A 14,511-nucleotide genomic window follows, 5' to 3' on the forward strand; every position below is an offset into this window, starting at 1 on the left:
TGTTTTGTTCCCCAAGCCACTTTGTTATCACTTTTACCTTATAGCAAGGTGCTCCATCATACTGGAAAAGGCATTGTTCACCACCAAATTGTTCTTGGATGTTTGGGAGAAGTTGCTCTCAAAAGGATGTTTTTGTACCTTTATTTATGGCGGTATTTTAGGCAAAATTGTTAGTGAGCTTACTCCCTTGGCAGAAAAGCAACCCCACACAAATGATCTCAAGATGCATTACTGTTGGCATAACACAGGACTGATGATAGCATTCACCTTTTCTTCTCCAGATGTTTTTTTCTGGCAGCCCCAAGCAATCGGAAAGGGGATTCATCAGAGAAAATTTCAGCCCAGTCCTCAGCAGTCCAATCCCTGTAACTTTTGCAGAATATCGGTCTGTCTGATGTTTTTCCTGAAAGAGTGACCTCCTTGACACCAGATCTTCCTCCAAGTCTTTGCTTCACAGTGCCTGCAGATACACTCACACCTGCCTACTGCCATGCCTGAGCAGCTGAATCAATTGTAGGAGACAGTCCTGGTGCTTGCTCGACCTTTCTTTGGTGCCCTGAAGCCTTCTTCACAAATGCAGTGGAAATGTTTTTTGGGATTAATTTCATTTTCATGGCAAAGAGGGACTTTACATTAAATTGTAATTCATCTGATCACTCTTCATAACATTCTGAAGTATATGTAAATTGCCATTATAAAAACTGAGGCAGTATACTGTGAAAATTAATATTTGGGTCATTCTCAAAATCTTTGGCCATAGCTGTAGTACTCCAGCAGCCGTGCTTTTATTTACACACAAATATCCATCAGATTCAACACTCAGAAACAGAAGATCCACATTTCTGAAGGTCTATAAAATGCTTATGTTACAGCTTCCTGTTCATCAGGTCTCCAGATAATTGCCCATAGAAACAGAAATCCCCCTGTGCTGTTCTTCCTAGCCCTAGCTCTTTAGTGGTCACTCTCAAGCTCGACAGCAACACAGATAAACAGGATTGTAGCTTCAAATCACCTGGGACTTTCCATCTCTCCTAAAGGATATTGGAAAAAAAAATTATATATAATAAAACCAGCATGCTGTAAAGGTTAGGTACAGTTCACGCTTTTGCGATTTCCCTGTGGCCACCTTTGCACAGGCACAGCAGCCCAAACATTTGAATGGAATGTATCTGCAAACACACGGAAAAGGTCCCTGCACATTTTCTAAAACTGCACTTGCACAGAAACTGCATAATGCAATGTGTTTCCATGCATGGAAAAATGCACTGCTGTTGCCAATGCATAGGGATGGCAATGCATTGCCAGCCCTTAAGAATAACGGCACCCCTGCTTAACAGCAGCCAGTTTTTGCTGCGGGAACGCATGCAATTTACATGCAGTCTAGCACCCGCATGGATGTGAACCTAGCCTTACTTTGATTTGAAACTACATAAAACAAAATACAAAACCGCCAGCTCTAGCATGCCTTACTTTTGTCCATTGGCGTCATCAGGCATGCTAAAGCTGCCATTCGTAATGGTTTAACCACTTCCCCTTAGGTGGATGTCATGACTTCCAGGGCTTTGAGTGGGGATATCTGAACAATGCCTGTAGCTGCAGACATTCCCTGGCCATCTCTATGACTTGGAGGCCCATGCGCGACGTGATGACATCACGCCTGGCCTGGTAGTTTTCAATACTGCACTGATCTCGGCTGAATAGCCGAGATCATTTTTCTATTTCGGGCTTTCTAGCATGTAGGAGAGATCTGAGGTCTTATTTACCCCATATCTCCCTTATAAAGAGGACCTTTCATTCACTACTCCTATTAAAAGGGGTGTTAACATTCTTTGTAATAGGAATAAAAATGATCAAAAAAATAAAAAGGGAAACCGTAAAAATATAAACCAAAAAAAAATGAAAGTGACCCTGTCCCCGCACGCAGAAGCGAACGAATGCATTCATCGCGGCCACGTATGTAAACGGCGTTCAATCCATACATGTGCGGTATCGTCACAAACGTTCAAGCAAGAGCAAAAATTCTAGCCCAAGACCTCCACTGTAACTCTAAACTGGTAACCTGTAAACATTTTTAAAGTGTCGCCTATAGAGATTTTTTTTTTTTTACCGAAGTTTCGCATCATTCCACAAGTGTGTGCAATTTTAAAGCGTGACATGTTCGGTATCTTTACTTTGCGTAACATCTTTCATATTATACAAAAAAATTGGGCTAACTTTAGTTTTTTGTTTTTTTAATTCATGTTTTAAAAAAAAAAAAAAAAAAAGCGTTTGAAAAATTTCTGCGCAAATACCGTGTGACAAAAAGTTGCAATGACCACCATTGTATTCCCTAGGGTCTCTGCTAAAGGAAAAATAAAATGTTTGGGGGTCCGTTATTTTTTTTGCTAGAAAAAGATGTTTTTAGGAGGGAGCAGAGTGCCAGAAAATCACACAGTATGGAAGTGGTTAAACTAAACTGGAGTTACACTATGCAGGTTTTATTTCAAACTTCCAGACTGTTTATCCAGTTCATGCCTAATATACTTCAGGAGAGGTGGAAAGCTCAGGCAATTAGAAGCTGCAATCTAGTTTAGTTTTGCGGCTTTGGAGAGTACCCAAAGATCTAGGAGGAAGACGAGCACAGGGAGTTGCTGTTTGTACAGATTACCTGGAGAACTGATGGTGAGTGTTAACACATCTCTTGTTCAGTTGTTTAGTCGTGACCTCATGAACCATAGCCTGCCAGAGTTTTCTGTCCTCCACTGCCCCCCGGAGCTTAACTTCCATGTTCATTGTTTTGATGCCATCTATCCATCTTGTTTTTGGTCATCTTTTTCCTGCCATGTTTCCCAGCATCAGGGTCTTTTCCAATAAGTCGTCGCTTAACATTAGGTGGCCAAATTATTTGAGTTTCAGCTTCAGGATCTCCCCTTCCAGTAAATATTTAGGGTTGATTTCCTTCAGGATTGACTGGTTTGATCTTCTTGCCGTCCAAGGGATTTTCAAGAGTCTTCAACACCATAGTTCAAAAGCATCAATTCTGCGGCGTTCAGGGTTCCTTATGTCCAACTTTCACAGCCATTGGTTACTATTGGGAATACCATAGCTTTGACTATATGGCACTTTGACGGTAGGGTGATGTGTCTGTTCTTTAGAACATGGTCTAGGTTTGCCATTGCTTTCCTCCCAAGCAGCATTTCCTAATTTCATGGCTACACGTGATCTTGGAGGCTAGGAAGATAAAATATATCACGGTTTCCATTCCTTCTTCCATTTGCCAAGGAGTGATGGGACAGGTTGCCATGATCTTAATGTTCAATTTCAGGCCAGCTTTTGCACTCTCCTCATTTACCTTCATTAAGAAACTCTTTACTAGTAGTTCCTCACTTTCTGCCATTAGTGTGGTATCCTGTGGATTTCTCAGGTTATTTCCCCCTGCGATCTTAATTCCAGCTTGTGATTCGTCGATCCTGGCATTTCACATGATGTACTCTGCATACAGGTTAAATAAGTAGGGTGAAAATTTACATCCTTGCTGCACTCCTTTCTCAATTCTGAACCAGTCTGTTGTTCCATGTCCTGTTCTAACTGTTGCTTCTTGACTTGCATATATGGTTTTCAGAGGATAGGTGAGGGGGTCTGGTGTTTCTATTTCTTTCGGTATTTGCCACATCTTGTTGGGATCCACACAATTGAAGGCTATACTGTAATCAAAGCAGAAGTGGACATTCTGCAACTTCCTTGCTTTCTCCATGATCCAGCAAATGAGGATTTGATCTCTAGTTCCTCTGCCTCTTTGAAATCCAGCTTGTACTTGTGGTAAGCTCTCGGTTCACATGCTACTGAAGCCTAGTTTGTAGAATTTTCAGCATAACCCTGTCAGCGTGAGACGAGTGCGATCGTATGGTAGTTTGAACATTCTTTGGTATCGGAATGTAAACGGACCTCTTCCAGTCTTGTGGCCATTGTTTCAGTTGGAGTTATTCCAAATTTGTTGGCATACTGAGTGCAGCACTTTAACAGCATCATTTAGGATTTTAAACAACTCCGCTGGGATACCATATTTTCCGCTAGCTTTATTAGCAATGCATTTTAAGGGTCACTTGACTTCACTCTCCAGGATATCCAATTCAAGGTCAGTTATTGCATCATTGTGGTTATATGGGACATTCAGATCTTTCTTGTAAAGTTATTCTGTATATTCTTGCCATCTCTTCAGCTTGTCAGGTCCTTGACATTTGTCTATTATCGTACTGATCTTTGCACAAAAAAACTTTCCACTTTTCTTAAAAAGCTCTGTAGTCTTTCCCATTCTGTTTTTCCTCTGAATCTTTTTATCAAATGTTTAAGGTCTTTTCTATCGTCTGGAAGTCTGCATTCAGTTGGGTATATTTTCACTTTTCTCCATAGCCTTTTGCCTTTCTTCTTTGTTCAGATATTTGCATAGCCTCATCAAATAGCCACTTTGCTTTCTTTCTTCTTTGGGCAGGTTTTCATTGCGGCGTCAAACATTTCTAGACCTTCAGAAATGTGGGTCTGACCAAGTATTGAATTTGACAGGTTTTGTGTGTAAATTTAAAGTGTAACTGTTAAGAGTGATATTGTTTTACAGGTAAATGTGCATAAAATACATTCAATGCCCATATAATCCTATAGTAAAATATTATTGTTAAAATTAGTGCTTTGGCAACAGGGTCGGTTAATACCACATACGTTAAGTGTAAGCAAACCTAAACAATACAGTTCTTATTTGCTCCCTTTAAACTGTTAATGTATAACTAAAAGCAAACTTTTTTTTTTTTTGATAGCTATGGATTGAGTGGAGAAGGATTAGAACATCTCTTGTTTGGGTTCACATCTGGTAGATATTCCCTCACTATTTGTCCTGGTGACTTATTACCAGAAAAACATAAAATGGGAAGTCTTCCAAAAACAACATGGTATTTCCTCTCACTTCCTGTTGCTAGGGGGCAGACAGTGAAGAAAAATCTGACGTGTTATAATCCTCCCTTCCACTATCCAAAATAAACAACATTTCACCTAAATTTAAAACAAAGTATCTGTTCGAAAAGTGCAAAAACAGAAAAACACCACGTTAGGTTATTGAAAAAAGAAGAAGGGAAGAGAAGAGGGGGAAGGTATTTCATCCTAAACCGACAATGCTGCTACTCCATACAAACAGTAGTGATAACCTAGGATAGGAAATGTGTTACTGACAAGATCACCAGCTGAAGATTTAAAATAAATAAATGTAGCCACCATATCTAAAGACTTCCCTGCTGTGTAATGAATTACAAAGCACTTAAGTTTTCAAAAAAATACTCAGCACTAAGGAAACCACCAATTTTGCAAATACATTTCAGCTCATCTCTTCAAATTCTTTCTTCAAGGTTGAGATTCAGCACAAACATAATGTTGATTTGTTAAATGAACACCATTTATTTTAATACTTGCAGTATTTGATGAATGCTGCATGCAGTCAATTTAAACATTGCATACTCCCAGCAATAATGCACATGCTTGATGTATTAGCTGTAAAGAACGTTTAATAAACCACTTAACTATACATAATAATCAGAACAAATTCCAATGGAACAGGCATACACTGAACAATGCACAAATTCCAAAGGAACTAGCATACACTGAACTGAATAATGCACTATGGTTTAGATGGAATATGTGTAGATGTGTATCAAACAGATGTTGGAATTGGCTCTTCAGAAATAAAACAGCATTATTCTGTTTAATGCTTTAATTTTTAAAACTTTTATTCCCAGTTCAGGTTAGCAGCCTCAATGTTATATTTCACATATTAAAACATGAACCAGACCTCTTATATATTCATGGTCAGAGAGTTGCAAATGCAGTTCTTAAGCTGGCAGCTATGTGTATATGTGAATCATGAGCAAGCGTCATGTCAGACAGATTGTCTGCGACACATTAACAACTGTGCAGTGACAGTGCGAAGATTAAGTAGGGAGCTGCAGCTACAAAAAGCTATACATTTTAAACAAAGTGATTTTTTTATTTTAACAAGCATAGACATTTGTTATATTTCACAACGAGATAAATAATCCAAATTTAAACTAAATCAGCAATTTCTACAGTATGCCATTAAAATGGGCCTTCAGACATACAGAATGAGAAAAACCTGACAAGTGTCTATTTACACAAATCCTAAGTGAGTTTACAGAACTAGGTTATCCTTGGTCATTTACCAAGGTAGAGAGTCATATTTGAACACCTTTGTGGCTATCCTATCCCTTCAGTGCTGGAAGGAAATGCTTTGCGTCCCCCCCCACCTCTCCTGTGTCTTATAAGTAGGAACATCCCACTGCATCCCCTGGAAGAAAATTCACAAACAAAAATATTTGTGTGCATCAACAGATCAACTTTAACAAAATAAAAATTTGGCTTGTTATATGAAGCAGACATCCGCTGGACTTCATCTTCGTAAAAATTTTCACTGCCACAGAAAGTACATCCAGAAAGCAAGGCACAACGTGCTGAAGCAGGAAGACCCTAAACTGGACGTAGGAACCAGATTGTTCTACTGAAAGATGCTGTCCAACCACTAAAAATCAATGTCCTTTGAAAATTTTAAAGATAAACATTTAGTGGGTACTGGGACCAAAGTTATCTGCCCATTACTTATCAATTCTTAAAAAAAAAATGAATAGTTAAAAAAATATTGAAGCTAGTATCTTAAACATAAACCTCTATAATACACTAACTTACAAATGCTGTCAGAGCGAACTACTACAGAACATATTGAGTAGGCCTCAATAATTTATAAGTGCTTAGCACAAAAGACTGACAGGTGCTATTATGGTACCTTTTTTAAGGTTTGGTTTTGTTTTCTAATAAATGAGCTTATGCTTTAGAATGTCATGCTAGCAAATTATAAAACAAATCATATTGCATTTGGTTAATATTACATTTGTTTAAATACCAGTGCCTCCAGCTGTACAGTAAGCAGATTCACAGGGAGATCTGCAGATGTCATGTTATTTTCACCTTATATATTCGAAAAGTTAGCAAACGCATAACCTAAAGTAATAGAAAATAAGTAAATGATCCTTGTAGCATTTAAATAACCAAAATATCTTTGTGTGTGATATCCAAGGTGCACTTCCACTGGGTTATTAGTTTTAATTAGGTTAAAGTCATGATAAGATTTGGCAACCACAACTAGTGTAACTGGCGCATACGAACCATTATCTGCTTATCTGGTAATGCTGTCATATAGAATTATGATTGTAAAGTCAAAAGTTCAAAGCATATTGGGGCGAATAGCTTGGAGGCAGGGACAATACACAGATTGCAACATTTAAGGCTGCTTTTGAAATTAAACATTTAATTTAAAAAAAAAGATTTTTCTTTTTAATTATACAGTTTGCAAAGTCCAGCCACCCTTCAATGCTGAAGGGGTCTTCAGATTAATCTTTCCAGCACTGAAAGTGAAGCCTCGGCTCCACCACAGGTTGTAATTGGAGTCTGTCTTTGTAATTCAGATTGTAAATAAAAGCAGTATCCTGATTTACTTTTCTATATGAACCTTCTTCTTTTACATGTATTCTAACATTTGGTGAGAGAAGAAAATGAGATCTGCTTAAATTCAAAAAAAGGACCTCTCACTCCAAGCCAAAACCCTAGTTTAAGCACCACTCAAAAAGTGGCCATAAAAAGCATCTTTTCTCCCACTGCCCAGCCTAGAAATGCTAGCCGCTTAGTTGACAGTTTTTAGCAATTGGTTTAAACAACACTTTCTCTGTTGCCCGATACCAGAACAGCACGGCGACAGATTGGGCATGTAGAGTTTTCAGAAAGCCAGCGATCAATACAGTGGACATGGTACTCATGAGAGCAGGGAAGCTTGCGTAGCTTGTTCCCTTCTGTGTACTCTGTTATGCACACACTACAAGTTTTCAGGGCATCATTTTCCCCATAATTTCGGGTAGACAGGTTGTCAATTTGTTCTTTGGTGAGTCCTCTTGGCTGGTCATCATCATCCTCATTAAGGAGGAAAAACTGGGCCAATCTGAGAAACGGCAAAGAACCACTTTCTTCAAAGGTCACAGATCCTCTGTTATTACGGATCTCCCTCCTGGTTCCAGAGGTTGAAACATCATTACTTCCATTGTCAGCTTCCATGGGAGGAATTGGAGGGCTGGGAGGGATCGGGGGGTTGGGGGGGTTGGGAGGGTTAGGAGGCGGCTCTGCTGGCTCTGGTGCAGGTGGCCTGGGAGGAGATGCTGCTGCTGCCACTGCCGCTGCTGCAGCCGCAGCTGCATTGTTTTGCATTTCCACTCCAGTTGCTAGTGGAGGAGAACCAGCAGCAGGGGTTCCAGGCTCAGCATCATTGTCACTATACATGAAGTAACTTAGCTCCCCAAATCCAGTCATTATCTGCCTCAGCATTGTTTGTATAGCAACAGAGGTGGTCTCGCTTAGGCCAGTGTTTAGTATTCTACGGATTGGAATTCTGATAGTACTGACATATGTCCGGACACCGGCACGTTCAGACCTTGAGAAAGTGCGTCGAAATCCTCCTCGCTCACTCTCGTACGTAACTGTGTTATTAGGAGTTTGGGAACGAGAGCGTGTCCTATTTGCAATGCTGTCTCTTTGACGATATTCCCCTGGGCGTACCCGTCTGACCTGAAGATCTAAAACTATGGTCGGTGGCCTCTGACCGGTTCCTGTAGCCTCTGCATTTTCTTGAGTCTCTGCAGGGGGGGGCTGTGGGGAGTTTGTTTCAGGGTTTGAAACCACAGTGCTTGCGTTCGGGGAATCAGCAACTAATGCCTGTTGCCTAGATGTTACATGCTGCCTAGTTCTAGAGCTGCCCTCTGCCTCAGTAGCAGAGTTGCTCAGATATGCAGTCACAAGTTGTCTGGTTCTAGAGCTACCCTCTGCTTCAACAGGAGAAGGTTCAACAGTCTGTGATGAATTATGCTGAGCCCTTCGAGTTGGTGCTTCAACAGCTGGATTCAAGGGTGATCTGCTTCGGTCATACCTGGACCTGATCCTTCGTTGCTCTGGGCTTCTGCTTCTGGCTCTCCTTTGACCTCTTTGAGGAATAGGCTCCTCTACAGCAGTTTCTCTAGTTGCCACAATTTCAGGTTCAGGTTCAGGTTCAGTTTCCACCTCGGGTTCTGGCTCGGGTTCTGGCTCTGGCTCTGGCTCAACCTCAGCTTCAGCCTCAGCCTCACCCTGATTGGTAAGTTCCATATTTTCAACCCCAGAGCCTTCTGACTGTTCACCAGGAGGCAGATTTTGATTAGCGGTACTGCGATTCACATTGATCTCCAAACTAAACCGAAAATCTCCACTATTTGGATTTGTTCTACTAACTGCTCTCCATGACTGGTTGCCACGTTGTCCACTCCTTGTTGTGTTTCCAGTTTGTCGCACTGAATTTAGCCAGTCTATTATAGAATCTCCATTAGAAGAGTCTTCGGCATTCTCACCTGTAGAACATGAACAGAGGAAAAAACATTTTAACATGTTATCAGGACAAAATACAACCTAGCAGCTATCTAATTGTGTAGCATATCCGCAATAAAGCAATAATTACACACACATACACGTTCGTGTATAAATATATATTCTACAATTTTGTCACACACATATGAAGGGCCTAGAGAAAGCACTGACTATCCATATAGAGTCGCCCCAAGGGCTGTTCCCTGTATCACGGGCAAATGGAAGATTGACTATATTCTGGGATCTCTCTACATTGGATAAAGGCTTTTGGTCCCTGTGCTGTTTAAGTTACACGTTTTTGGTCCGGATGGGTAGTGTTTGTCAACTATACCCCTCACTAGCGATAGCTGGAATTATTCTTTTATAGGGGATTCCACACCCACTTCTCTTGCCCATACCTAACAGCCATTTTCAGTCTATGATTCAAGACCCCTTTGCATCAATTTGAGACATTCGCTGATTTGATTTCACTCAGGGCGTACACTATGAAAATTTTATAACATCTGGATCCTGAAGAAGCTCGTGTTCAGCGAAACACGTTGATCCATCTACCAGCAGGATATGTAATGCAATGTGTAACACCTCTGACATGTTATACTCAAGTGTCTGTTTAACATTCTTGTTATTTATTAAAACATATACCTTTTAGCCATTCTTTGATATTTTGGGCACATTTAAAATCCCGGAAAAATATATGACTAGTAATAAGTCACAAGACCGCGCCTAGGTTTAATATGTGCAAACAAATTTCTCAAATTATATGAGCTGCTAGTCACAAAAAAAAAAAACATGTGTTAGTGAATATTAAAACGAAAGGAGACAGCGCTCAAAATTCTGTGCAAATTCAAAAGAGAACAACAAAAATTATATAAATCTCTATTGAAAAATATTCAATATTATATCATAAAGTGACAGTGCTAGCGTATATGTGATATATACCACAATCAAATAAATAGAAAGTGACAGTGCAAAAAAGTGTCTATGCAAAAAATAAACACAAAGCCACAATCCATATAAAGCATAAAATTCATAAATTATAGTCCTTTTAGCTTGAAAGTGTAGGTGCAACAAATCAATCCAGTGTGTTAAAGTGCTTGAACAAATGCATCCTTGAATGCAAGAGAGGAAGAGGGAGAGGGAGAAAAATCTGTCACCAGATGCCCCACACACTTACCGGATGGCCCCTTGGGGTATAGCGCTGGTAAGTGGTAAATTGTGTAAGAGATCCCGGTATGGATGGGATTACCGTCCCTTCGCTCGTACAATACCTCGAAAAAAAACTTCACTATAGACAGGGCTGGTATGGTTTTCTCCGGTACCAGGTTTGAACAGTAAAGATTACTCTATGACCATTAACTTAGAACCAACAGGACTGGATGTAGCATAATCCACAAAAAAGACTTATTCTTGGATGTTGTTTAGTAGGGTGTTTGAATGGATCTTGTAATAGCTGTCACAGACGCGCCATGTAATCTCCTGTGGGTTGCCGATTTACAGAGGAGAGAATCACAGAAAGCTTTCCATGTGCAGAGCGAGGTGTACAGGAAACTGGCAGCGCACACCGCGGAAACCTCCTCTACTTCTTCACAACCTTTTTGTGGATTATGCTACATCCAGTCCTGTTGGTTCTAAGTTGATGGTCATAGAGTAATCTTTACAAAGGGCCATCCGGTAAGTGTGTGGGGCATCTGGTGACGGATTTTTCTCTCTCTTGCATTTAAGGATGCATTTCTTAAAGCACAGAGCACTTTAAACACACTGGATTGATTTGTTGCACAGTTGCAACTGCACTTTCAAGCTAAAAGGACTATAATTTATGAATTTTATGCTTTATATGGATTGTGGCTGTGTGTTTATTTATTGCATAGACACTTTTTTGCACTGTCACTTTATATTTGATTGTGGTATATATCATATATACGCTAGCACTGTCACTTTATGATAGAATACTGAATATTTTTCAATAGAGATTTATATAATTTTTGTGATTCACTTTTGAATTTGCACAGAATTTTGAGCGCAGTCTCCTTTTGTTTTAACATTTAAAATCCCCATTCCCCTTGTGTGCTGGGATTTTCCATTCCCCCTCTTTCCGGGGTTCCCTCTCTCCCACTAACCCCTCTTCCCTGTCAGACTTGGTACATTTATATTTCACTGACTATCCATGTCTATCAAGAAAATTTTTATCACTAATCGACTATCTGAATGCATCCAGAATGAACCCAGCACAAGGTCACTTTTTTTTTTTTAAAGCGGAATTCTGGGCACAGAAACATTTTTTCAGTGAATATACCCCCGGGACAGTCAGGGCTAGTACATTCCACAATGGCTAGCCTCTGATCTGTCCCGGTTCGCACTTACCTGCAAGAATAAATACTCACTCATAGAATTTCTTCCACAGCGTTGCCATCTCTGTTGTGGGCAGCTGAAGCCAGCGCGATCCTCTTCTGCGTCCTCTTCCGCGTCTTCTCCCAGAATGCGCCTTCACTGGCCCCTCTCGTCACTTCCGGCGCATTCCTACACAGCTTCTGGGCATGCCCAGAATCTGTTTAGCAGGGAATGCGGCGTCGCACCAGAAGTGACGAGCGGGGCCGGTGCAGGCGCATTGATTCCTGGGAGCGATGACGTTCAGCTCCCAGGAATCATTGCAAGCCGGAAGAGACGGCGCGGGCCAAGGCCGCAGAGGGAGGAAGTGACGAAAGGTGAGTATTTCTTTCTACAATTACAAGGTAAGTAAAAAAAAAAAAAAAAATCCTAACTATCCAATTCCTTTTCAGGTGAAGCAAAGCAAGCAGATGGGCACAAAATCGATTAGGTCGATTTTGTGCCCGGAACTCCGCTTTAAGTTTCTTCCATTACTTGCACTAAATTTTTTTCTGTTATGATTGCCATGACATTGCTTCTGAGTTGACAGCCAGTAAAACTTTACTTTGAAGTTATCTGTAGTTTAATGCCCTAGTGTGGTTGGTTTTTTACAGTTATAGCGCATTGCTTAAAACCTAAAATCTTCCAAAAACTGGGCAAGAGTCAGATTTTTATTGCGGCCTGTGCCCCTATTAACCCTTTAGTTGCAAGGCCCTGCGTTCCACTTTTAAACTCTGCTGGCCAGACCATTTTTGCAATCTTTCCCTCGCTCTTATTTTTCACTTACAGCTTCTAGAGTTTGTAAATGACCGCCAAAATGTCTGCAAGCGCATGACCTGTAGAGTAAAAGGAAGGTGCTTCTGTTTTTTTAAGGCCTGCGATACTTGCAAATGCTTAAAGAATATTTTCGCTAACAATACACTAAAATCATTAATAGCGCACACAAACAACAAATTACAAAGTTCCTGCTAAACTGCTACTTAAAGCGGAGTTCCACCCAAAAGTGGAACTTCCGCTCATTTGCTTCCTCTCCCCCCTCCGGTGCCACATTTGGCAACTTTCAGGGGGGTGTACCTGTTTTTGACAGGTACCCTTCCCCACTTCCAGGAGACGCCACGGTGCTGTCCCTCAGAAGTTTGGCCCCCTCCTCCTTGCCCCGCTGCCGAGCCAATCCGAATGCGCAGCGCGTTTCGCGCAGTAGGGACCCGCCCATGAAGCTGCAAGGCCTTACTGCCAGGTTTCCTAACCGGCAATGGCGGCGGCAGCACCCAATGGAAACAATCGGTTGTGGTGCCGACATCGCTGGACTCCAGGACAGGTAAGTGTCCTAATATTAAAAGTCAGCAGCTACAGTATGTGAAGCTGCTGACTTAATTTTTGGGGGAGGCTGGAACACCCCTTTGAGCATCGTTGACATGGGGCACCTTGGAGGGCCATGTTTACCTGCACAGAGATGCACAGGTGTTCCGTGCACCCCCATGCAGGCAGTCCCATATATGTCAATTGTGATGCAATGCCTGCACAGGCATAGCCACTGCTCCCAATCTGACAGTCACATGGGTGTGGATGTACAACCCCAAAAGTAGACCATATAAAACGCCAGAACATGAATCCAGACGCACATGGATGTCAAATTGAGAGCAACGGCACTAAAATTGAGAGCAATGGCCCTTAAGCAATAATTAAAGGAAAATCTGGATGGCTGCACACCAAAGATTGAAATGCCTTCATTCCCATAAATATGAAGAGCATTACATGTAAAGACAAAGCGGAACGGCTTACGCGTTTCACACATGAATTGTCCCTTTGATAAAACACAATTCGTGTGTGAAACATGCAAGCCATTCTTCTCTTGCATGTACATGTTGTGCTCTTCATGGTTTTTCTTTGTTTTTGAATAAAAAGGATTTGGATCTCAGTTTGGTGTGCAATCATCCAGATTTTATTATTGCTTCAGCTTCATCTGGGCTAGCACCCTGCGGTGAGGCGATCATGATCAGCCTACTCAGTGGGGATCAGTGGACAGGTCCCCGTTGAGCATAGGCAGATCCCCTTGACGGAGTTCGCTTCATGTGAAAAGGGGCCTTATTATGGTGTTTTTCACATTAGCTCGTAATCCCCTGATCAGAGCTATAGGTTTGTTCAGCAGTTTGACCATAAGCTCTTAGCAGAACCAGGTCAGCTGGAAGCAGTGATGTAACGCTGTACCCTGTACGGACCTGGTAGCGAAGGGGTTAAGGGAGTTCTACCATCATATCCCACCCCAGTGACAGGTGTGGGAAAATTTATCCTACTGGGGCACAAACAAAAGTTTTTTCTAACATAGAAAGGGGAGCAAAATCCTTTAAACTGATATATAAAAAAAAAAAAAAAAATCTTAAATCACTTTTAATGTTATACAAGATAAAATATGAAGGCCTTTATATAGAATATACTATAAATCCCTTTAAGATAAGATATTTTTAAATAGATAGAGCAAAAAGGATGAATAATCTAGACAATGTCCCTAAACACTTTTGTTCAGTATACAAATGTACAAGTACTGAAATATGTCCATCAAGCCTTGCCATCTCACCCAGAAAACAACGCAGGTGTGCAAGAGAGAGGAGGACCTGCTAGTCCATAAATACATCACCTAAGACCTAAAAAAACATGCACAAATTTGTATGAAGTGAAGCT

At 40.9% G+C, this 14,511-nt stretch overlaps 1 protein-coding gene across 2 annotated transcripts in view; it reads right to left on the reverse strand.

Annotated features, from left to right (window-relative positions):
• Positions 1-5,729: 5,729 nt before the first annotated feature.
• Positions 5,730-14,511, reverse strand: part of RLIM (ring finger protein, LIM domain interacting) — a 51,492-nt gene continuing 42,710 nt past the window's right edge. For both annotated transcript variants that reach the window (XM_082264460.1, XM_082264461.1), the window contains exon 4: positions 5,730-9,452. In XM_082264460.1, the coding sequence (XP_082120586.1) occupies positions 7,735-9,452 (1,718 nt within the window). In that variant the 3' untranslated portion in view covers positions 5,730-7,734. The remainder of the gene's footprint in view (positions 9,453-14,511) is intronic.

The sequence above is a fragment of the Pelophylax lessonae genome, assembly GCF_965119305.1.
Source record: "Pelophylax lessonae genome assembly, chromosome: 7".
In the NCBI taxonomy this organism is placed as follows: Eukaryota; Metazoa; Chordata; class Amphibia; order Anura; family Ranidae; genus Pelophylax; species Pelophylax lessonae.